At 37.8% G+C, this 26,020-nt stretch overlaps 1 protein-coding gene across 3 annotated transcripts in view; it reads left to right on the forward strand.

The window, feature by feature from the left end:
• Positions 1-26,020, forward strand: part of CDKAL1 (CDK5 regulatory subunit associated protein 1 like 1) — a 361,348-nt gene that overhangs the window by 316,305 nt on the left and 19,023 nt on the right. For all 3 annotated transcript variants that reach the window (XM_048940100.1, XM_048940101.1, XM_048940102.1), the window contains 2 exons: positions 18,490-18,573; positions 21,730-21,894. In XM_048940100.1, coding sequence (XP_048796057.1) covers positions 18,490-18,573; positions 21,730-21,894 — 249 coding nt within the window. The remainder of the gene's footprint in view (positions 1-18,489; positions 18,574-21,729; positions 21,895-26,020) is intronic.

Consider the following 26,020-nt stretch of genomic DNA (forward strand, 5'->3'; position numbering starts at 1 on the left):
CTTATGTATTCCTTCCACTGCTAAGCTTTTATTCTCAGTATAATCTAAGTAGCTAAATGAATTGTGCGATCTAAAAGTTGAAGCAGTTTGACTGATTGACATCTTATCAAGCTGCTGTCTTCCAACAATACATTCAATAGCACATCAGAGAATATGAACCAGTACTGCCTGAAAAACCACGTGTGTAATGCAGACTCTAAACAAGCTTCATTGATTGTCTCTTTGAAAGATAGGAGAGGTGTTGATGTTAAAGGATCAGTCATTAAAAAGAGCGCGTGCCACTTTGACTTTCTATCTCACAGACGTTTTATGCTTCCAGAACTTCCTCCTGTACTGAAGCTGAAAAAAGACATTCCTTATTATTTTTACATAATAATTTTTTTTCTTTTTTTTTTTTGTAAATGTGCATTCCACTCCATGCAAGTTGTGAGGTTAAGCAAGAGACATCAAAGTATGTTGGGGTTAAGCATCCATTTCTCACCTAAATGAACTTCTGAGAAATAAGCTGAGAGCATTTTATTCTTTTTTAACATGATCTCTTGAAGTCAAAGTCAGCTTCATAAGTGCTATGTAGCACAGTCTTTCACGATATTTTTTTCTGTTGGATTTCCAAAAGATCCATCAAGTGGTGTCACACACCATGCAGAATAGATAACATGCTAATATTGTCTGCAAAATTCAGTTCAGTGTTGCACAGTTTAAGATGTGGGTGAAAGCTATTGCATCTAGCATTTTTAAGTGTGAAAAAGGAAAGTTACTTTCATTTAAAAAAATAGAAAACAGGCTTCAGGTGCTGAGTGACACAGCCGCAGCTATGGCCATCCACCTTTTTCCACTTTGTCTTTTTCAGTCATGTGGTCTTGACTCTTTAGTTATCATCTCCACGTTTCCAATGTTGATTATTCTTCTCAGAATTACAAATTCTTTAAATTAAATTTCTTTAAATTTACGCCTAGAACAGAATCTGTTCAGCTGATAAACAACAGAACACTGCAGACATCTGACTGTTCATTTTTTCTGTGCGTTTTCTTCTTTTCCATACAACCTAAATAAGCCTTTGAAAATTGCAGATGTCTCTAGTTTAGAGTAGGCTTAATTTAACAAAACTCTAAAGGGAAGTTGAGGGTGAGATAGTGTTAGCTACTTTGGTTTTGACAGTAAGATGTTAAAACTGTATTTCCATGGTCCAGGAAGAGCATTCAGACTCAAGGGCTCAGTGCCATACTTGTGATACAATTGCTATGCATATTTGCTCTGAAATAATTTAGGCCAGTGTTTTGTTTTGTTTTTTTCCCCACAACTGTATCACATTACAAAGTCATGTCCAGTATTCTGTTATCCCAACAATCATTTTCAGCACTGTTGCTTTCCAAGTTTCCCAGAGAGCATCTTTGTTTCAAATTCCATTTTTCCAAATAGATTAGTTGGTATTTTCAGAATGGGATCTTCTTTTTATTATTTTCTGTACTTAGTTCAGCTTGCCTGCTGTAGCCAATGTTTGTCTTTCAACCCATTTTAATTTCCTCCATAAATTTCAGTATTATATCGCTTATTCCCTTTTTACATCAAATGTATGAATATGTTAAATACAGATGGACTTGCAGCTGATGGCTGAAGTTTTCCATCTGACACTTCCAATAAGTCTGAGATATTGCAGCTTGTCTCTAATAAACAGTTGTCCTCCATTGTCAAGACATGACAATGTTCTTATCCTGAAAAGAAGGAAAGGAAAAAAAACAGAAAGAAAGAAAGAAAAACAGCTGATAAGCTTTTGTTTTCTAATTGAACACATTCATTATTGAAGGCATGAGTTCTGATAATCTGAATTCCACCATGTCCATAGGGGTGGTGTTATCTCTTAAGAAGCCTCTTATGGTGATCTACTCCTATCAGAAGTTCTGCATTAGTGACAGGGGGTACTCAGTCCCTTGAGGACAGCTGAAGTGAGTTTTCAATGGCTTTTGGATCTTCTTGAGCTATTTTAAGAAAAAAGTTTGATTTAGAGAGACGATTGGAAAGAGGAGACTCCTTTTCTTTTGAAAATTACTGACAAATTTTCTCCTCTCTTACAAAATGATTTAGGATACAGTAATTTTTTCAAGAGGATCGCTAGGTAGAAAAACGAGTGATACTTATTTTCTAATATGCTAAAAATTCCAGTATCTTGACTGAGTATTTTATTGTGGATTTTTATTTTTTTTTTAATGTTATTGTTTTTCAAGTACTTCTTGCAGGATCTATAAACATGATCCATTATTTATAGTTATCCAGTCTTTTTTAATATTGTTTATTAGTTAATTCTTAATGTGTAACTGAGGAGGATTTGTGCATCATGTGATCAAGAGACCAACAAAATCTTTGGCTGCTTCTAATCCTTGTACTCCCGACGCTGCGTCTGGTCATGAGACATGATGGATACAACACTTACAGTAAATTTACTTTGCTGTCCTTTAAACAAAAGATAACTTCCAAACAGTTATGTAACATAAATAATACATTCTTGTCACATCATGACATTTCAGTATAAGACTTATTTCTCAGTTTCTTCTCCATCTTTTCAAATAGACTCAGTGCATTTTTAACACCCTCAGTTGTGTATTAGGCAGTTAATTGAATGCAACTGTGAAGGGTATCCAAAACAGTAAATGCTTTGTTTACATTTGTATTCATTTCCCACTGCACAACTCATTTACCTAGTAAGAGTTGTTACTCTTCTAGTTGGACTTTACTACAATCTAGTAGTATCTGCTGTTTAAGTCAGTAAGAGATGCCTTACCCTCAAGGGATGCCTGCTCTCTCACTGAGCCCTTGGCCAATGACTTAAGTTTGTTCTATTAGTATGAAGAGTCAAATTTATCTCAAATAAGCATACCTACAGATTTTGTAATCTGTGAAAGTCTGCAACAGGCTTCCCAACTACAGTTCAAGCCTTAATTGAAAAGTTGTGCATAATCTAACGTACCAAAATTATTAATTACTTTGAAAGATTTCTTCTAGTTAAACACAAGTAGCTTCTGTGCTGTATTCATACTTGCAATATTCAGCTCCCACAGGTCAATTAAATATTTCAAGGTTTAGTCAGCAAGCAGACACCCATCGCTGCTGCATGTACTTCAATGGAATGAAAGTTATTGCTTAATTGTTCCATTTAAGACTGGATGGAAAAGGGGTCATTAAGGGTTTAAAGCTTTGCTTTCGATTTATATGGCTTGGAATCATACTTACAAAGGGAAGAGCTTTTCTCTTTGCATAAATTAATTTAAAATCATAGACTTTCGAGTGCTTTTCAGAAAGCAAATGGGTTTCTGATTAATTTTAGTTCTGCAATTGCAGGACATAGTAATGAACTAGATGTAGACTGAGCACGTTGAAGAGCTTTTTTGAAATATGTGTGAAAATGTCAGATGGATTTGCTAAACGTGTGTTTCTTTCGTATGATACAACCAAATGTTAAGGTTTCCAGTCTATATAATAAATTGTACACAGTGCCTTCCTCAGCCTTCTGTGGCATGTGTTCAAGGTGTGAAACCCATTATTTTAAAAGCTTTAAGTTGTCAGTGAAATCCTAGGAAAGCAGGAAAATATGTGGCACTACATTTTGTAAAGAAGCAATCTGTCTGCTCCAGTGTGTTGTATTTTTTCCGTCTGATTTATTGTCACCGCATCCATATGCACAGCTTATGTGAAGTTTTGGGACATTTGTATGGAGAAACCCTACATTTTTAAAATAAAGTAATTGTCTGGAATGTCTTTCTGTTTTAAAATAGGTTCCCTTGGAGTAAATCCACAAAAGCAGAAGGGAGATCATAAGTATTTGTCAGAATTGGAATATCAGGTGATGCAATGTGAAATGTTGAAAGACGTAAGTCTTTCTCCTTAGAGATTAGTATTTCATATTAAGAACTTTCCTTTGGGCATCCTATACCTTTTTTGCAAAAAAAATAAAAAAATTAAAAAATAAAAAAAAAATTATCAGCAAGATTAGTGATTTTTATCTAAACATTAATTTTTTTAATCCATATACACAGTAAAGTTCTCATAGGAAGATATTATAATACTGAATATCAAGACTATCTTTCTATTTCTTTTTTCAAACTTTTTATTTATTGTTGTTTATTTTTTTAACTACCTCAAGCAAATGCTCAAGAAACTGAAATCAGCTTCAGTGAGTGGAGTGAAAACAAGGAGGTGCTGCTTTGATCTTTACTCAGATTGGCTTTGTGGGGGAAAAAAAAATGGCTATTGATACTTGAGATGCCTTTCTAAAAGACAAAATTGTTAGTGAAACTTAAATGGCTGATTTGAACTCACTTTTACTGCGTGTTCTATTATTTCATTACCACAGACACGAGCAACAGCACAGCACTTTAAGGAACTGTTGAGTTCTGTTCAGTGTCACCTGATCACCCACATACCTGCAACCTCCAGATTGCACTTGAGACCAACTTTGTCTGCAACCAACACTGCTGTTTTATGTATAGAGCTGCCCTGTAGAGATAAGATTGAGCAACATTTCAGAGCACTTTGCCTGAGGTGGAGACACAGCAATTCACAAAATAGCAGCAACCTGAGGGAGAAGAGCTAGGGTCAGGGGACTGAATCAACTAAATTGAAGTCTGCATAAATCAGAAATGTATTATCTCTACTAAAATGCTGTGTTGAGGGATTAAAATCAGAAAGTGCCCTGTATTCAATAAAGTCAAAAGAATGATTTGGCTAAGGCCAAAAAAAGAAAGGGGAAAAAAAAAGGAAAGAAGGCTCCCTGATAGATCACCGGATTTGGTCTTCGTAAATCAGACCACCCACCTTAAGTGCTCCTGTCAGTAATAACTTGTACACAAAACATGCATATTTACTGTTAGCCTCTCAGTGACTTTAGATAGTATTTTTGGACATGTGTATTGTATACTGTAGTCTAATTCACCATTACAAACACTTAAAGGCGACTTCCCAAATAATATTGTTTTGGCCACCCAGTGAACAGCCAACTGTTATCTGTAAAGACAGTTTGAAGAGCAGCGGCAGCTCTGTTGTACATATTAGCTGACACCTTCACTAAAACTAAATCTTTTGCTTCGTTGATCATCAGCCTCTGTGTTAAACAAGCCAAAACCAAGCAGATAAAGGAGAGATTGGAAATTACTGTAAAAACTGCGACGATAAAAGGATCTGAGTCATCTGCCATTTGTCAAGGAGTCAACACAACCAGAAACTGATGTTTGCCTTACCATCATTTCTCTTTATTTTCAGGCTATATCTTGTGCATCATTCCATGCATAGCAGAATAATAATTTTCTTTCTAATGCCTAAGGCAGCCGGTGTGCCTTGAGTAAGAAGATTACATTTGCAATAGCAAGACGAGTATCTAAACAAATTAAATTAATCTGCCAGTCCTTCCATAATTGGAGAACCTGGTTACTGAAATTTTGCTGCCTGCTGGAAAATTTCACAGCCATGGAAGGATGGGAGTCAGACTGTAGTTAAGCTGGCAATTATATCACTGTCCTTCACACAAGTCACAGTGAGAAATAGGACTCAAGTGGCAGGGACAAAAATAAATCCTTATTATTGTATTGCTAATCTCAACCTTCGTGGCCTACTCTTAAGCAGGCATTTGCTACTGAAACAGATACTTCATTTAAAGTGGTGCCTTATTTGTTTTCTTCCCACTTTCCAAGCTAAATGTATAGTTACTTATACATTCAAAATTGTAAATTTCCTACTAACAGGCTTTGTATAAATATAAGCTGTAGCAATTGGACAGATCAATACAGTGGGAAGGGTGTTGCAACAGAGGTGTCATGGTGGAAGGACCAGCACAACAGAAAGGTGCTATAAAGGAAGGGAAGCAGATTGCTTATCTGTATCAGAAGATTCCAGGTTCGCAGGGAAAAGCTTCACCAAGAAGGGATCTACAGGAAGAGATCCTTCCCCAGTGGCAATCAGCCCTTAAGTGGTGTCTAAGAAAGGTGCAGCCAGGCTTCACTCCTTACCCCATTTTTGTATGGTATATTTTAGTATAAAGAGGAAGGCAACAGCAGCTATGGTGTGTGTGTGTTTTAAGTCTGTCTGCATTAAGAGGAAGAGTGCCAATGCCCAGAATTATTATTCTTTTCTGTGCCAAACTTTAAGCAGGATTTTCATTTATGTGTTCCCACTGATATGTAAAAATTTCTTGCTCTGTGGATACCAGAGAACAAAGAAAATCTGTGAAATAAGTGGTCTGGACAAGTAGGTGTTTTTTCTATGATGCTCTGGAGGATTAGACTGTATTCTGGCAATTTTTTGTGTGTGTGCAGCTTTTTCAGAGTCATTAGATGTGAAGTGCTAGAACACGGAAAAACTGTTGAACTACTTAAAGTGAAAATAAACAGTAGTTTTTCAGTTTCTCAACTTCATTGTCTTTGAATTTTCTGTCTACACCTACCGTGATTTTTTCTTAATAACTTTTTCTAGGATCTGTCTTTTAGGGAAAAAAAAAAAAAAAAAAAAAAAGTGTTCCCTTCACATTCTGTGCCATATTTTTAATTTTGCTTGCTAAAAGATATAGTAGTATTTCTGGAGTTATATGAAGAATAAAGAGTTGAAATGAGTCAAGAAAAGATGTATTCCAATGCTCAAACAAAAAATATATCCCTTTAAGAGTATGTTTTTATTAATGTACAGTCTAGCAAAATAAAGAACATCCAAACTCAAGAAAGGTTCTAAAATGGAAAAGCACTCTGCTTGAATAACAGATTGTCCCTTTTTTACAGTTGGGAAAACTGGGGCACATGGAGAACTTAATTGATTTCCCCAGTGCCATTGTATAAATCATTGATGTGACAAGACCTAGAGCTGATTCTCTGTGAGCTGTGCAGCTGACTGGTTGCCTGAGTCTCTTCAATAAACAGATTCCAAAAGCACATTCTTTTTCCATCCAGTAACTTATAGTTGATGTGTGAGAAGCCTGAAGTACAAACGGATGAGGCTATTTGAGCTTATTTTGGAAAAAAATAAAAATAAAATCTCTTTCAGGTACTGCGTTCTATTCAGTCCACTTATTTCATAAACAGGTTTTGTGTTACTTTCTTCTTTCCTTGTTCAATCTCCTTTCTCTTGGTGTAAATCAAACAGCACGTCCTCTCACCCAGGCTGTGCATTTATTTCATGCTCTCTCAAGTTTGGATCATGCAACTCAGCATCTGAGAGGCTAACGTTTTCTCCACTGAAGCTGAGTCATGAATAATTTCCTTGAAAGTGAAGCATTGTCCAGCCCTGTGGCAGAGGGAATGTCATCTGTGAGCAATTATTACCACTACCAACCATTCAAGAAGGTAAACCTGTGACACCCAAGGGCCCTTTCTTAGCAGCGTGCCATGTGGCTTGTGAGAAACTGCTGTAAAGAAATCAATACACAACTTAGCAGGCCCTCTCGTCTTCCTTACCTCTGTACTAATCCTGATCTTCTGTTAAACAGTCCCATTTGTTGGTGCTATTGGTAAATAGTGGGCTTCACCCATCAGTGACAGGCTGTTGGTGTGTGTGGCTATTGGTGTGATAGCAGTCACAGTCCTTTGCTGTCTGTGTCTGCTAAAAGGAAACAGTCCTGGGAAAAACCTCGATTGAGTTCTTTGAGAGCATCTTGTCTGCCTTTACAAGGATCTTCATGTCACCCATTGTTTACTTCGCTACATCGGAGCTGAAAGGAATTTTGAAAAATGTTTGACAAATTAATAACATTTTCAGATTTGTTATGAAAAAAGTTTAAAAATGTATTTTTGAAGTGCTTCAAATACAAATCTGTGGGTTGTTTTTTTTTGCTTTTTTGTTTTTTTGTTTGTTTGTTTGGCATGTTCTAGGTATTTCATGATACCTGAAAAAAAATCTCTTCTTGATTACATATAAAATGTGAAAGACCAGAGTTCCTTTTATTGGAAGCATTCATCAGAGATTAAGTTACCAACATTCCTTAGAAGCTGTGACAAGAGATAATGTGCTTTCTCTACCGGCATTTAAGCACATTAGAATATAGCAAAACACACTGAAATGCTAGCAGGTTTTTTGGCAAACTTGTGTGTAATCTCTTTTAATCCGTGACCTTGGAAACTTCATGCTGAATTAATGATGAGACGACTAAGTCGTAGTTCAGGTATCGGTTTGAAGGTTGGGTGGAGTTTCTGTTTGTTTGAACAAACTTCATTTTGGAACAGGGGTTCAGCCAAAAGTGTTAGGGATTGGGATGTATCAGTTGTATTTTTGTACTCTTTTACCATGTTCTGGAACCGTGCTAGAAATGCAGGCTTTCCAAGCTATCATCTTTGAGAACTTCTGGAAAAAGTAATGCCTCCTATTTTGTTATGTTAGCCCATGATGTTTTAGGGGCAGATGTTGGTGGTAAGGCAGTAGAGGTTGGACCTTCCCACCAATAGTCCATTACATTTTGTTGCTGTGTGACAGATGGCAGCAGAGGGACAGTCTGACAGAATGGGTCTGACATGGAAGTGCTGATGAAGCAAAGGTGTGTCACTGAAATCCTCCAAAAAATAGCACCCATTACATTCACTGATGTTTGCTGAATGTTTATGCAGACCAAACATGTTAACAGCGAGGTGGTGGGTGGTACAATTCAGGAGTGGCAATAGCAACATGAAAGGCAAGCCATGTACCAGATGGCCATGCAGATTTTGATGAGCATGGCATGCAGGCTCTTGTTCATCGCTGGTGGAAACACATGACTATATTGAAAAACATATCACTTCCTTCTGTCAGTTTTTCTTGCAGCTAAGAATTTCTTCTATCAAATAGAGTTATTGTGGTCTTTGTGTCAGAAATAAATAGGAAGTATTACTTTTGGAGTGACCTTAGTATTTTCATGTAGGTATTGTCTCTTTAATATATGTTATTGACACACTTATTGATGATCTAATACATGATTTGTAAACATTTGTGTGTAGTGTTAGTGTTTGTAGTGTAAATAGCAGTACAACTAACAGAAGACATGGGGAGAAAGATAGCCCTGTCAATATCTGCAGAGTTCAGGGGTTGTTAAAATGGCTTCAGTGCCTGGCTTGATTGGTTTCTTTTCACCGCCTTTCCTCAGAAATCTTCTTCCCAGCTATGGCAGCCTCTTGCTGTCAGATCTCAATCTGGCTCACTGAGAATGGAATGGGCAAAATTTAAAATGAGCTAAAACTGGTGAAATGATTGGTTTTTTGAAGATACGGCATTTTTATTGTGGTAAATTGTGGTGCTATTTCTACCAAACACTTTAAGAGAAACAGTCTTCAAATCATCTAACCAGGATATCCAGATACTAGCCTACTTTCCCATTTCTTTTTTTAGTGACCTCTAACAGAACTGCAGACCTCATGCTGGATGGCAGTGTTTTTTTTACTGTGCAGTGTGAACCGATACATCAACTCCAACCTGCTTATTAGCAAGGCTGATGAAACCAGCTACAGCTATAATGCCGAGCAGCTTTTTCTTCATAATTGTGTGAAAATGCAGCAAATCGAAACACCGGTCTTTTCTTCTGTCTTACATGCCTACTTTGTGTGATCACCCAGCAGAAATTAGCTTATGCATTTCTACTCTCACAAAGAGAGAAAACAAATGATGAGAGGTTGAATCTGATCCAGAACTCTCTTTGGAGAATTCATTGTTGGTTGCTAACAACTGTTCTTCAAAAGACAATTTTGGGTTAATTGCCAGCATTTGCCTTTGGAAACAAGCTGCTTATCATGTTGTCGTCTTAACTGAGGTCATCTTTATGCTGTGTCATAGGTGAAAGGGGCATATGTGTTCTGAAGGTGTAAGTGGAAAATTGCATTTTTTTCTTGGGAACTTCAGTGTTTCTCTTCCATGCTTATCTCAGTGTGGATGAAGTTAAAGCAGTGGTTTGTGCTGCTTCTTGCTCAAATAAGGCATGTTTGCAGAGTCCCTTCAGGAGCAGAGCGCTTCTCAGGGAAAATAATGAGAGCAATTGTCTCATGCCAGGTTGGCAGAAAACTAGGATTAAGATTTGAGCAATTAATTAAGATGAAGGTAGGAGAAAAGTTCACCTGTTGAGTTTTCAGTCTATACTTGCAAAAGCATTTTCTCAGAAGTGGGCGTGGGAGTGTTGTTTAGTATTACTCCAATGTTCTATTCCAGTTGGGTATGGAAAAATATTACTCTGAAAGGAGGAAATGCAGAAGAGAAAGAAGAGGGAAGGGCTGCAAAATAAAATACTGCACTCTGCTGTCCTGGTACGGTCCAAGAGAGAAGAATGCAACAGCAGAAACAAATGTATGTAGCCCATATCTTCGCACAGTTTTGGCATATATATTCTTCTGGCTTTGAGAACATCAGAATACAGTATTTATAGCAGTTACATAGGGGAAAAAAAAGTGATTTCTGCCTTGCATTCCTCAGCTATTGATTTATTTACCGTAATAACGGGTGATTTGTTTCCTGTGCCTCTGATTTTATGTTATGCTTTAACTGTGATTAATTGCAGATAGCTTACGAAAGGAAGTGACCATGAGTAGAAATTTGAAATACTTGGAAGTTTTTTTTTCCTTTGGAGAATTGTGTTTATGTACACCTTGTTTGTATGTGTATGCTTTTGTCACAAGGGCATAGAAGAATCTTTCATTACTAAAGCACTATCACAGCTAGCAACCTCCTTGAGGATGCTTAAAGACAGGCAGATGCACTGCTTTCTTGACTCTTCAACACTGTTGAGCAATGTGAGAAACTCTCTCCAACTCTCCATTTTCATGTATGCTGAAGATACTTAAACCTAATAGCTTATGGTTCCTCTTCCATACTCTCACAGATCCATCCATCTCATAATTACTGGAGAATGATTTTTTTTCCATTATTTTTCCTGTTACTAAGGACTTTGCACCACAAGATGTTGCAGGCCTATTTGTCTACTGTCTCTTACTGCGTATATTCAAACCACTGTATTGGTTTTATTGCTTATGTGACTGATAACTTTGGTTTGGGAGTCGAAACCATTGAGGTGAGTACCTAACAGTTTGATTAGTCATGTGAGCATCTAAGAACTGCAGTCAAAATATTGATAGCCACTCTGATTTTTTCTTTAGATCTTTTTGTTTATGCAGAAAGACTTAAAATGAAGTCTTAATACTGCTGTTAGAGATCACAGCATGTTTCTTGGTGATCCATCTCAATAATGAATTGCACTTGTTTGTTCAATTATACAGCTTGTTTCACTTTTTGTCATGTTGAAATTCAGACTACAACATAAAATATTGCTTCTGTAGTTAGAAAGGCCATATAAACCCTTAGTATCTTGTAATTTTTATGTAAGTTCATGCTAAGAATACTTCTTAATTCAAGAGGAAAAGGTTGCATGCCATCAAATAGTTACTGATGAGCATTTTTTAATGAAGTACTGAGGCCTTGAATTTGAGTTGTTTGTAGTGCTGTGAACATTCTTGATTTCTCTTCTTTTGACAGTTGCAAAAGATAACATGCTGAGGAAAAGCACACAACTGAGATTTGTGATAAACTTATCTATATCCTTTGGAGTTGAATAAACATTGTAGTATTTTTCTTCTTCTAGAACAGAAGTGATTTATCACAGAATTTTCTTGATCTTACATCAGTTAACTTCCTTTAATGGATAATAAAGAACTGATCAGAATTATTATTTTGCTATGCTATTTACATGATGCTTCTCTTTGTTACCTATTCTGTATGGAAATAATTGGCAAAAATAATATTCAGACAAATTAAAATGCACCATAACTACTTCAGAAGCAGAAGCAGTGACTATTAAATTATAAGCATCATGAAGTTATTGTATGTACATCACTCTTTTATGCATCATTCACTTTGGTCCCTCTGTGAGCTCCTGATGTCATTTGACATTCAGCACAGGGCACCCAGAAAAGTCACCAGTTCTAGGCTCTTACCTTACCCTAGATTGAAGAAAAGCCCTGAAGTCTGCAACTTTTCTTTCATCTATTGACTACCTTCAGAATAAAAGAAAATGGTATCATTATCCTGTCCTCATCAGTTCCTGTGATTTCAGGTATGCCTGTGCCTTACTGAAGTTGTGCCCGTGTTAAGAAGTTTTATTAGGGTTGGCACTTCTTCCCAGCAGTTGGTGATGCTGAATCTGTGCTGCAAACAGCATTACACTGTGCTATGTCAGCACCATTCTGAGACCACTGGTGAACATTTTTGTTACAGAGGCTTCAGTCTGAGAAAACAGATTTGTACTGCAAGTTCCTGAAATAATTTCTGGAGGAGCTGTTTGAGAGGGTATTTACCAAGATCATTTGTAAAATCTCATATAACTGATACTTGTTGGGGCTCATGCAGCTGTTAGAAGAGATCAGTGGAACGGGAGTTATGTATTGTTGCCTTAGCAACTGCCACTTCATACTGTGCTTTAATCACTTGGAAATTCACAATATATCTCAAGGAACTGCTTCCAACAATAGCAGCCAATCTTAACTAGCTTTAAATGATTTCACAGAAGTTGAAAGGACTGCATTACTAAGAAAGACTACCATATTTTTAAGCTTGGTAGCCTTGTTTAGCCACAGGCTTAGCTTGTTTAGAAGAAGGGATGTTTAATCTCAGTTCTCAAGAAATTGTTTACATCATGCCTTCGGAATGCATGGGATTGGCAAATTGGCTGAAAGTTACTGATAATTTTAAAAGATTCCTTGAAACTCCGTCCTCCTTTCTAGCAGATGAGCAATAATAATTTCCTGTACTTACGTGTCAAACATCTAGCTTCCTTAAGGGCAGTCTGCTGTCCAGTTTTTTGTTTCATTTGTGGATTATTGTGGGTATGAAAGAAGAACTCAAACGTTTTATCTCCTCTTGTTCCTATTTTGAACGTTTCATTTAGACTTTTTCTGTAGGTGATTCATACAGATTTATGGAGCTTGTTAGATCACCTGAGAAAAGCAGGGAGAGGTTTTTGTCAGCATTATGTTGAGGCAGTTGCCTGAGTGCTCATCCAGCAGGACAGTTCCAAATACCAGTTCTGCATATAGTATTTTATATTGCTATAGCAACTACCTCAGTTTTATAGTCACTGCTGTGTAAGTTGTGCAATTAGAATTACATTTTGCACATGTGGAACAGTTTCAGAGTAACAGCCAGAGTCCCTTAGCAATGTGTGTCAGATCCAGACTAAATCCCAATTCTACATCCTCATCGTGGGCTTTCACTTCTTAAGTACAAGTTTATGACAAAGATCCAAACAAGAGAAACTGCTTTTCGGCTGCAGTGTGTGTCTCCCCTTTCAGAGAAATTATTTTCCTTTTATAATATTGCACACAGCACAATTCAGAAAGGCATTTTGACAGAGTTGTCAACACGCTACGTTTATTACCTCTTCTCTAGACAAGAGGAGCAATGAAAAGGAGAGACAAGCAAAATGCAAATTTACGGAATTTAAAAGAAATTGCATATTTGGAGGACCAGTTGTCATTTTTAGGTCACAACTCACTTATCTAGATATAATTTTCATCTGAGCTGCATGGCATGGCTTGTACGTGTTGGAAGAAGCTACATTTTCACAGCAGGATGCCAAATTAAAAGGAAGCAGTCTGATGCAGGTGCACAGCAATAGAAAGGAGCTATTTTAACCTGAAGCAGGAGAAATGGGACAAGAAAGCAGAAGCAGTCTACTTCTGTCCCTTATCTGCTTCTCTCCTACTCTTGCCCTCCCCCATATCTGTGCCAATAAATTCATAAGGGGGCTGAAGAGGAGGCATTCCATTGATTTTACTGAGCTGCTCTGCCTGATGCTGATGGGCTGTGGAAGATTTTGTTACACTGGTTGTGTCCTCTTAGAGCTAACTTCTAATCTATACCTTGTCCTGAGTTCCTGCTTGCATAGCCTCAAGCCACTGGAGTGTTCAGGTTCTCTGTTTCTTTCCTCAGTTGTAAAACAAGTCAGACACACTGTGGAGTGACTGATACCTATTTGATATAAAAGATACAGGACTCTAAATGTTACCCCACTGCTGTACTTCTATACATCATTATCACGTCAGATTTTTTCTGTAGGATAAATAAAATTGAAATTAAAGTCCATGAAAGATTTGATTACTAATTATGAGATTTGCAAACTACCTGGCAATTGTTACAGCGTGAGAGGGATAGAACTTGTACATTAGCTGTGTTATTTTCAGTGAAAACAAATTTACTTTGTGTAAACATGATCAATTTGTATTAATATGGAGGAGATTGCCAGGCAATTTTTCTTTTTTTTTTTTTTTTTGCTATCTGTTATTCTTCTCACACTATCCTCCATAAAGAAAAAAATCCAAGTTCTGTAGAGGAATTCTTTCCAAGTGAGATGTCAGTGCTGACTTTACACCACTGCAAATGCTTTGTCACAATTATAGTTCTCTGAGAGCTGGAACTCGTGCATACCTGTCGAAGCAGATGAAAGAGCAGGAATAAAAAATGAGATACTGAATTACTTTTGCTGGTATGTGCCTGAAAAACAAACAAAAAAAAAGCATCAAAGGTTATTATAATTATGACTGTTATTAGATATCATGTCTGGTTTCTGCATATTTACATTCTCTCTGAGAGAGCTGAAACTTAGACATTTAGGGATCCCAGGGGATTAATTGCAGAAATGATGACATATATTCTACTTCTTGGACAAATTTCAATACCAAAGCTGCATTCTGCCTACTTACATTTCTTCTTAATTACAGTTGGATGCAAGGATAGTCATTTTTTTGCTGTAAGAATGTGTGTAGCCAATTAGTGTTGTAGATCATGAATACCCAATGGCTTAACATACTAAATAGAATTGTCATTTTCTGTTACTACAGAAGAGTTTGCAAATATCTGAATGTTGTCTTTGTGAGGTCAGCCTTGGACAGAAGTGCAAATCGAGTAACTGGAGAAAATGAACCATGCTGAATTTACCTCTCACTCCATATAGGATGGCTGAGCTTTTTGTCCCATATGTGTGTACTCTAAATTGGTGTAGGCTGTTCTGCTCCTCTTCGTTCCTTGCACACGTTTTTAATGCCATACTTTTGATGCTGTATGATTAATTCAGTCTTCCTATTTTCCTCCCCCTTCCAAGAAATTGAGCACAGAGAAGTTTTCTGTCTAGCTCACTGAGGTGCAGGGACCTGTGCTCCTTTTGCTCATGGAAGCAAAAGAAAACTGGCAGCGTCTCTGAAGAAACCTCTGCTCATAGCAAATGATCAAACACGGGTATTCTTTTCTTCTCCCCTTTGATTTATTTTTTTTCTTTAATACCATACTTGCCACTCCGACATCTGAGAGCATAAAGAGAACGTGTGTAGTTTAGAATACCTCCCTGGCAGGATTCACAGGGACAATGAAGGCAGAGTGTTATGACCAGAGAGAACCAGGGAACCACAGGACAGTTGAGAAATGAGTTACTGTCCCAGTATTGCTTTGCTCTGGTTTTGTTAAGTTATGATATGGATAAATACTGAGTACAACTCAATGAGATGGCTGGTTGATTGGTTTTGGTGTTTTCCAGTGGTAGCGTGTTTCCCCAAAGGTGAGTATTGCTTCCCTAACATTTCCTCCTCCTCTTTTTTTATAACACTGCATGACATGTGAGATTTCTTACTGTGGCATTGCAATATCATTCTGTTCTGTGATTTTAAAGGCTGCGGTCTGAAATGTTACAGAAACAATATAGAAATGTCAGTCAGGGAAAGTATTCCCTGTAATCTTATTAGTGGCATAGTTACCTCCAGTGCCTTCTTGGCATGTATCTACAAAAGTCCTCTGGGGATTTGAATTGAGAAATTGTTTTCTTGGAAAAAAACAACACCTCAGTGTTCAGAAGAGAGATAAATGGTTACAGATGATTCTTTTTACTAAGATTTGAATATGTTGTATCTGCTGCTGCATGTAAACTTCCCAGAGGAACATCAGTAGAAATTCTAAGTGTGCTATGAACAACTCTTAAGCACCTTTAAAAAGTAAGCAGAAATGTACATCTTTTCTACCATTAGGATTTTTACACTGGGTCTGAAACCTGGGACTTGTGCCCCTTTCTGTGTTCCCTACAATTATGTACACAGGGAAATTAATTTTGGCTCATGATGGGTGCCAGATTTCCCCTGATCTCTCCAGGGTGTGCTTTGGGAATGTCCCAGATATGTGCCTAGGGAAGGGGAAGCATGATGTCTTGCTAGGAGAATGGGGAACCAGGGCCATGTATAGTGTGTATATATATACTGCAATGTAGCTGTGACATTGCTGTTCTTATTTTTATCTGTTCTTTTTTCTGTCATTGATTTCTAGGGAAAAAAAATTAGAAGTTATATTTTAGTTTAACTTATTCCATAAAGAATCAAAGCATTATTATCTGATCTATATCTTCTTGCTAATTCACATGGACCTTATGATGGGCTTGTGTTGGTAGTCCTTCTAAGGGGAATTTTGAGTGCAGCATTTCTCACAGATATTAGAAGTTTGGAGTGGAATATGAAATCTGAAAACATTTTTGGTTCTCAGGATAGCAAGAGGAATAAAAGCAGCAAGTCAGTTTAACTAGCTAAACAGTTGTAATTTGTAGAATATATTTGTCAAATAGTTTGGAAAGAATCCATTCGTTGACACTTGCTGAACATTTCTGGAAGCCAAACAGTGGATGTGAGCACAGTGAGGTGGTGGGCAGTGCATTAAGGCACTGGTGACAGTGATGTGAAAGACAAGCCATGTTCTGGATGGTCATGCACAGCTGTCACATCACAAAACGATGTACAGAGTTGAATACTGGCTTCAAGGTATTGAAAATGATGGTGACAACACTGCAATATCACAAAGTTTGCATCAGGTGAGTCCCAGATATGCTCACACAGGGACAGAGAACACTGCGTGCAAGTTTGTCAGTATCTATTGAACCAATAAGAGGCTGAAGGTGAGAGTTTCCAGGATTGCATCAGTATGATGTGATGTCACTGCTACAAGCTGGAGTGAAAACGGCAGCCCATGGAGCAGCAACATGAGAATTCCCCTTTGAAGAAAAATATGAAGATGCAGCCCTCAGTGAGTAAAGTGATGTGCACTGTCTTTTGAGATAGGGAAAGGGGTGATCCTTCTGGGTTTCCTAGAACCTGGACAAACCATCAACTCCGACCACTACGTTGCAGCACTGGCTAAGCTGAAAGCTCAAACTTGAGAAGAGACAACTTTTCCCTTGCATCAAGCTGTCACCAGACCCTATACCAGTTTGAAGACTGTGGAGCACATCGCCAGTCTTGGCTGGACTGTCCAACCACATACTCACCATGTATAGTCTGGATTTGGCACCTTCTGACTTCCATCTGTTTGGACCGATGAAAGATGGGCAGCATTTTCCTAGCAACAACGCTGTCACAGCTGCTGTGAAGCAGTGCATCACCTCCACTGGTGCAAACTTTTATAAGTGTGGCACGCAGGCTCTTGTTCATTGCTGTCAAAAATGCATAGCTAGCGGCTATGTTGAAAAATAGTGTTTTGTATGAGAATTTTGTCAATTAAGCAGAGTTATTGTGCTCTTTGAAGCTGTTGGAGTTTCCATGGCAATAAATAGGAGGCCTTGCTTTCAGAGTGACCTATTTACAACTCTGTAGTGGACAAAATCAAAAGGTGTTATGCAGATGATTCTGAAGTTTGAGGAAAGCCAGGTTTTCATTCATACATACGTGGCAACAAAATGCAACTATCTTGTTGTGCAGCCTTCCATTTATCTAATTGCAAAATACAATTTGTGCTTCCTTTAGACTGTGCTAATGCATTTAGAAGCTGGATGTCTAATTGAAATACTCTAGTTTTTTGGCCTAGGGTTTATTAGGCTTTTAATATTACTGTGTCTGTGGGAACTTAAAAGCTTTCTTCTTCACTGAGTCATTGCAATATGTAGTGTTGACTGCCACGTCGTGGAAATTAATGTGATGTCTCAAGTGATATCTTAGCAATGTCAACAAGAAGGGATAGAGGTGTTCTATCAATCACTGTAAATAGTAAGAGTGGTTTTAAAAATAAAATAGCTGAGCGTGATGTTACCTGAAAGTTCAGCAATGTCTTACAGTTCCCTGCTTCTCTCCAATGCTTCCAATTATTCTGTTTGTCATAAGGTTGTTGCTGTGGGGCTGGAAGGTGTTAATTTTTGTCGTTGATTACAGAATTTTATTCTCAGTGAGAGTGTTTTCATTAACTAAATGAAGCAATAATTGGACCCTGTTTATACCTGATAAAAATTTATTTGTTGTTTTGTTAATAAGCAAAAATAAATTTGCATTTCTGAACTGGATTTTCGTGTCAAGCCATTGCTGTACAGCGGTTCTTAACCTGCATTTTGACCTTTCCCCATCAGTTTTGGAGAGTGTGAGTTAGGGCTTTCTTTCCCCTGCTTTCTTGCTGATACAAAATGTCCTGAGAGAATTTGATTATTTCCACCAAATGTGTCTGTTTATCAATGCAACTCTTCTTTGAATGTTTTCTGAGTCATCTGCCTTGTTTTCTGTGTTCCAGGTTGGAGAAAGGCAGAGGGTTCTGGTGACAGAAGAATCCTTTGATTCCAACTACTATGTTGCTCACAATCCATTCTATGAGCAGGTACTGCTAAATAATCAAGATAACATCTTTTGGGGGTATCTTTGCTTTCTGATAATCTCAGCAACACAGTGCACTACAGTGGAAGAAATAAATAAAACAAGAAAACCTTTTCCCAAGAAAGGTGTGACCATCAAATCTCATTTTTGAGATATTTTGTTTCCTTCTGTGTTCTAAATGCAGTTTACCTGAAATTATGTTAAGAAATACACAGTAGTTCTTCAGCCATGCAACATAAGGGCACACTATATATCCAAAAAAACACTGCATGGTTGCAATGAGCTGTTTATTACTGCAGTAGTTTTACCTTCCAAGTCTCAGAAGCAGTATTTTCTTAATAGTTTAAACTTCTTAATTTCACTGCTTCTTTTGGAAAATTCTTTCAGGCAATGCAACTTGTAAAAATTTATATGTTTTTTTTTCAAACAATTAGAAAGATCAGAAACTCTTGTTTAGATTAGCACCCCAGACTGACATGTTTTATTTTTTGTATTATTTTCTATGTACTTTCTATAAATTATATTTTTTCCATGCAGAAAAGCAATCTTTATGAACTAGGAAGTACAATATCTGTTTCACAAAATTATTATTTTTCCTCAAAAGCAGATGAAAAAACAGTGAAATGGCTTTTCTGAATCGTCTGTATTTCATTCTGTTTTTGCGGTTGGCTTGTCCTCAATCTTCTTACACCCATCTGTGTAGTTTGTTTTCACTCCCATAGTTATTCAGTTGTCCTGTCTGGAGGAGCTATTGGTAGTGACTGTGGTTATATAGTTAACATTAGTGCTTTGTTCTAATAATTGTTCCATGTTGCATTACAGCAATACACAGTTTTTTTAAATTGTTCTTTTTCTTAGTGTTAGGTAGTGTTACTGCTTTTGAAACATGTTCTATAGGTAACTGGTTCACTAAGTATTTTTTTCAACAGTTTCGTTCTTTCCTAGGATAAATCTCATTATTTTTCTTTTCTTGTACCTCTGACCTCCATCTTAAATCTTGTATATCACTGTTCCTCGCCTTTATACCTTATCAGTCAGATTTGAGGAACATGATTTTTTGCAGGGAGATGAAAAGGAAATTGCTTGGGGCTTTTTAGTGTTTAATGCTTTTTTTAATGAAAGTTTCATTAATTAAAATGGAAGCGGTATGTGAAAAATTGTTGATGTTTTATGGTGTGTTTGTACAGCCCCTAATGCAGCTCCTGACTGGAACTGGTAAAGAATAAACTAAATAGAAATTATAACAGTTATTTTAAATTGTATCATGGAAGAAGTACTACATTTATTATGGAATAAATATTTGTATGTCTTTTCCCTAAAATTTTATGTGTTTGACAAGGGTAATAACTTTGTGTTCAACAAAGTAAGAACAAGGTTTTGTGCTAGTGACTGGCATTTGTAGTTGTAAATTTAATGATAGTAGATTAGAAATCAGCCACTCTACAGTCAGTAAATATCATTTTATGTTTGAAAGCCAAAGTGAACGGTCCTGGTGTGATGTGTTAATTAAAGGAAGCATCAGACCTACAATCTCTCCATGAAGCTTGCCAGTATTAAAAGAGTTTGTTTTTAAAACAACATTGATAGAGCTATACTGATAAACCTGCTGGTAGCTTAGTGAGTAACTCTGGTGACATAGTTTAATGTAATTCACTGAACTGTTCATTGAACTGACCAAAAGATACTTCACCAAAACAGTCAAGATGACTGTTTCTGTTGGTAGAACTTTGTTTCTTAGGAAGAGGGAGGGGATTTTTATGAATGTATGCCAAGTCTGGCTGCTCCGTTGCTTATAGCACCTCTCCAGTTTTTACATATAAGCCAGTCTCTTTCCGAGCTTAAGAGTTACTTATCCACAAATGTCCCATAGAATTTATGTATATGAATTGCCAATAATTAGATGGCGTACCAAAATTTACAGAGGGTGCAGGCTCAGGGTTGTGGTTTAACCCAGCAGGTGGCTGAGCACCACACAGTCGTTCACTTACTCCCCCTTTGCCAGGGAGAGAATTAGGAAAAAGAAAAAAAAGAAAAAATGTATGGGTTGAGTTTAAAGTATTTACTAAGACAGAGAAAAGGAAAACAGTTATGACATATATATATGAATGTATACAACAAGTGATGCACAGTTACTCACCATCCCCTTGCCATTGCCCCTGAGCAGTTGAAGGGAGTGAGATCCACTCCCACCCCCCTTCAAAACTCCTTCCACGTGGTATCATATGATACGGAGTATCCCTGTGGTTTGTTTAAGTCCACTGTCCAAATCCTGTCCCCTCCCAGGACCTTGAGCCCTTCACTGTGTATGGCCTTGGCTCTGTACAACACTGCTTAGCAGCAGCTATAAACATCAGTGTGTTATCAACACTGTTTTTCTCCAAGAACCAAAATATAGCGTTATACCAGACACCCTGAAAACAATTCCATTCCAGCTGAAACTACAACACTTAGATACTTATTTACCTAGTTTTCCTCTGATATAAGTTTGCCCCCAAAAATGTATATGGGAATAAGTGTGATCTAGACATGTTGTAAAAATACCTCAACTCTGGGATCCTGGCTTTTTATGTTTGCCACTTAAGTCCATTAGTTACATTTGTAATCTCCAGAACACAAAACACTGCTTTTCTTGGAAGATGCTTAGGAATCTCAGTGGAATTCTGGAAGTTCCCATGAACACCTTGAAAGTGGCCATGAACACCTTGAGCCTTTGGGGAAAAAGGGAAAGTGCTTGTAATTATTTCTGCTGAGCAGGACAGAGACTTGAAAATTAAAAAATAAATAAGAGAACCGTGAGGTAGGTGTGAAGAAGAAATCTGTTAGCATTCCATACTACAAGTGCCCTTGGGAAACCAGTTAGTCTGGATTAAAATGTTGTCATTCAGGTCTGACTTTCTTATCAGTTTAAAAGAAACACAGCCGCATGTTGTAGGATCAATTGACTTGAGAAGCACTGAGCTAACACCACAAAGCTCTTGAAGGCAAACTGGAGATGTCACTGATCACGTGTCAGGGGCTGTAGCTTATGCTGGTGCCTGAGGTTTTAAATGTTTAAATGTTTAGGAGTTGCTCTTACATGTTGCAAAAAGTCTGTTTTCTGAGTGGAAGCTGGAGAGCGATGCCCTTTATGATATTTAGTAACTGTATCTTTATTTGAAAGGTTCTGGTGCCAAAGGATCCTATGTTAATGGGTAAAATGGTAGAAGTGAGTATTTATGAAGCTGGGAAACATTTTATGAAGGGGCAGCCTGTGTCAGATGCCAGAGTTTATGCTGCATCCATCACGAGACCATTAGCAAAAGGAGAAGTTTCTGGTTTAACAGAGGTGAGTAAAAGACATTTTCTGTTTTACTTTGTTGGTAAAACAGCATCTGCTCAAGTGTAACGATTTCAGGCTATATATCTGTTATCATTTTACAGTTCCCCTTTTGTGTATGCATGAAGCTTTAATCTTTTCTAACAGATTGAAATCTGAATTTAAAAGATGCTTTTGCTGATACCCATAGCTTTTATTTGCTGACTCTAAAGGCAATAATATCCTCATTTCTTGTTCCAGGGCACTAAATGAGAAGGAACTATTAGAATGGAAAAGATTTAATATAAGCAATTATGTAATTCAATGTATTTCATCTCTAATTTAGTAGAAGTACGAATCTGTTTGTTTTCCATTACAAAGTTGTATTTAAAAATATTTATTGGTTACTTGTCTGTTAGAGTAGTTCAGAATTTTGCCCAGTCTTTGATAGGTAGAGGTACTAAGTATTTACAGTCTATTTTGGAAAAAGGTCAACATCTGATCTAGCCATGTAAAGAAAATGAAACTCTTTTTAAAAGATATCTGATCCTTATTTTACACCTCAGTAGATGTGGCTGTTAGCCAAGTATTCTCATACATTTCATGGAACTCTAGTTGTAAAATCTGATGGAGTGTGAAATGAAAATGTGTATCACATTTCTAAGCATCATTTGATGTCCTTTCTCCAGCACTGTTGTTAGGCTCTCTGAAAATATGTAGCTGTAATTTAGCACATGGAAGAAAGGTAGCTGGAAGTTTATCATCCACCTTGCTGCTTTTACAGTAAATTGTGGACAAGTATTAAGATAAGAATAGGTATACATATTTTTTTTAATTGTAAGTGGTCATATTTAACATAAATAATCACTGCATACCTTGTGTAAGTAGGGTTGAGTAATTTGGTATCATAAGGCTGGTTATGATAAGCATGGCAACAATATGACTGAAATTGTATATGTTAAGAATAAGAAACAAAATTATCAAAGTCGAGTGGACCGATAATTTACATAACAAATCATTGAGAGGCTGTTAAGAGGTATAAATCTGCGATTGCCCTTTGAGTAGATATGAACAAGTACTTAGAATGCCCAAATAAGAAGTTACAGCAAATTTCCTGCTTAGAAGTGCTTGAGACATCTAATTCTAACCTAAGATGCTTCTGAGCAGATCTCATGTTCCGGTCGTAGAATCACAAAATGGTTTGGGTTGGAATGGACCTTTAAGATCATCCATTTCCAACTCCCCTGCTATAGGCAGGAACACCTCCTTCTAGATCAGGTTGCTCAAAGCCCCATCCAGCCTGGGCTTGAACACCTCCACGAATAGGGCATCCACACTCTCACTAGGCAACCCATTCCAGAGTCTCACCACCCTCGTAGAAAAGCATTTCTTTCTAATACCTAGTCTAAATCTACCTTCTTCCAGTTTAAACCCATTTATCCTTGTCCTGTTTCTACCTGTCCTTATAAAACAGTCCCTCCCCAGCTTTTCTGTAGGTCCCCTTCAGGTACTGGAAGGACACTAGAAGGTCTTTTTGGAGCCCTCTGTGCTCCAGACCGAAAAGATCCACCTCTCTCAGCCTGTCCTCACAGAGAAGGTGCTCAAACCCAGCCCAGGATACAGTTGGCCTTCTGGTCTGCAAGCTCACATTACTGGTTCACATCGAGCTTTTCATTAACCAACATCTGCAAATCCTTCTCCTCAAGGCTATTCTCAAGCCATTCTCCACCCAGCCTGTATTTGTGCTTGGGATTGCTCTGACCCAGGTGGAGTCACCTTGCACTTGACTTTGCTGCCCTCCTCTCAAACCTGTCCAGATCCCTGTGGATGGTATCCCTTCCCTCTAGAGTATCAACTGCTCCACTCAGCTTGGTGTTATCTGCAACCTTTCTGAGTGTACACTCAGTCTCACTATCCACGACACATGCAAAGATGTTAAATAGCACTGGTTCCAGCACCAATCTCTGAGGAATGCTACTCATCAGCAGTCTAAATGGTGATTTAAGTGGAATCTAAGTGGCAGTCTAAGTGGAGTCATAGAGGATGACTCTAACAATTAGAGAACAGGACAATGTGTCACCTGACCCTTTTTATGGTTTGCTGTGTGCTCTCACAACAGACTGAGGAAAGAAGAATGAGACAACTTGGAACAAATGTTTTCAGATACTCCCTCAAAAGTAGAGGTCCTGGATCTTCAACAGATTGCCAAGGCTCTCCACCACATTCTCAGCATACAGAGCAAAAACCTTGGATAACTTTTTTGTTGAGCCAAGTTACCAAACTTTATAGTAGAGAGAAGGAAGAGATGAATAAAACAAAGATTGAAAACACATGGCCCTTTCCCTTCCTGCTTTGCATTAAAATGAGGAAGAATTAGGGCCTGCTTTAATATTGGGATTGAGTGAATGCATAATCAGCTGCCAGGTGGCTCTTGAGATCAGGCATGTTTTTCTTATCCAGTTGTTGTCCTCTGGGCATAAACTCTTCTAGGAACTGACCAGCATCCTGAAGATGACGTGTGTATTGCTATGAGATAATAATAGCAGGGTGGCAAAGTCTTTAGCTACTGCAAATGAGAATGAGCCTGAATGCAGCAGCCACAGAATCCTGATTTTTATATAAAAATGAGGGGAAAAAGCCATTTACCTTTGGAACACTCAGGTAAGCAGGGATCTCCAGCAAGGGACACTCTCATCTCCCCTGCTAACCCTTAAATGAAGTCTGGGAAGGGATGGATCCTGGCTCCATCCCCTCCACTCGCTCATGTGCATTGTTTGCACCTGAGCACCCCTGGGTTGGCCCTGCCTTCCCACCAGGTGCTCAATCACTGCTTCAGGCCATGACTTAGCATTTCCACTACAGCATGCTGAAATACCTGAGAAGGTACAGCTGTCTGAAATACCTGAGAAGTTTCAACTGGGTCTCTGCTCCCACCTTGTCAGTGGTGTGACTTCCTCTCAGCTCCACTGTGTTTGCTGGTCTGTGATGGCAGTTAGTTCAGAGCGACATGTAAATTTTAATGTAGATTGAGATAATTTAGAACAAAACAACATGACAAAGGGTTGTACTGCACTGAAGTGTCTATGCTTTAGTCCATTCCCATTCAGCAAAGCACTTAGCTCTTCCCTAATGACCATGAAATGTACTGGGACTGTAGCTTACCGTTCAGCATCCTTGCATACATCCTTTGCAAGAAGGAAAGAGGGATAGTGCTGATTTAGGGCTGTGATTGTACACATCTGTAGGTACTGTTTTGGTAGTGTATTCTAAGCCTGTATAGAACACAGTGAAAGATATGTTTCAAAATGCATCACAAACGTACTTCTCTCTAATGAGGAATGTTGACAGGAGAGGGAAATCTTTCAGTTTATAAGGACATTAACCACAGGACTGAAATTTGACAAAAATGGAGAGCGCTGTAATGTATAGATGATGAAAGCACAAAACAGTCTTAAGCAAAAATACTGTGATGAGGAATTACCTACAAAGGATCAGAGCTTATTTGACTTTTCTATGGGATTTCTTTGTCACCTGCTACATTTCCCTCAATAGTTTCTTCTAGTTCAGAGGAAGCACCGAAGGCATACCATGGCTTTGAAAGGACAGTTGTGGCTTCTGTGTTTTTTGACTTCACTAGTTTGTTGGTTTGTGTGTTTTGTTTTTTACCCTTTTGGCAGCATTACTGTGGTAACTCTTTGGTACAAATAAATGCAAGAAGGTCAACAAATGAAATCAGTGTTTTTGATTGGAAAGGAGACAATTCAGTGTGTCACACTCAGAAATGTTGACGGTCTATGTCAGACTTTGGTACATTTTATATCTGAGCCAAATCAGAAGCAGGCAAATACTGACAAGATTATTTCCAGTCTATTTCTGTCATGCATTTTTATCATACCTTTTCAGTCTGTGCAGAACACACCTAATATATCCATCCATTTTTATATATTTACTAGTGATGTAGAATTTCTTAGCAGTTAATGTATTTTCTAAAAAAAAAAACAAAAGTGTTGCTAAATTGCTTAACAAAAGGTCTTTACTTTCAGTAACATTAGGCTGTGTGGCAGAATTTATCAGGCCAGAGAGGGTGGAGGAATGCTGGAGCCAGTAGCTCAGGTTAAAAAGATGTCAAAATGATTTGTCTGACTGATTGTAGGGG

The sequence above is a fragment of the Lagopus muta genome, chromosome 3 (genome assembly GCF_023343835.1).
Source record: "Lagopus muta isolate bLagMut1 chromosome 3, bLagMut1 primary, whole genome shotgun sequence".
Taxonomy (NCBI): domain Eukaryota; kingdom Metazoa; phylum Chordata; class Aves; order Galliformes; family Phasianidae; genus Lagopus; species Lagopus muta.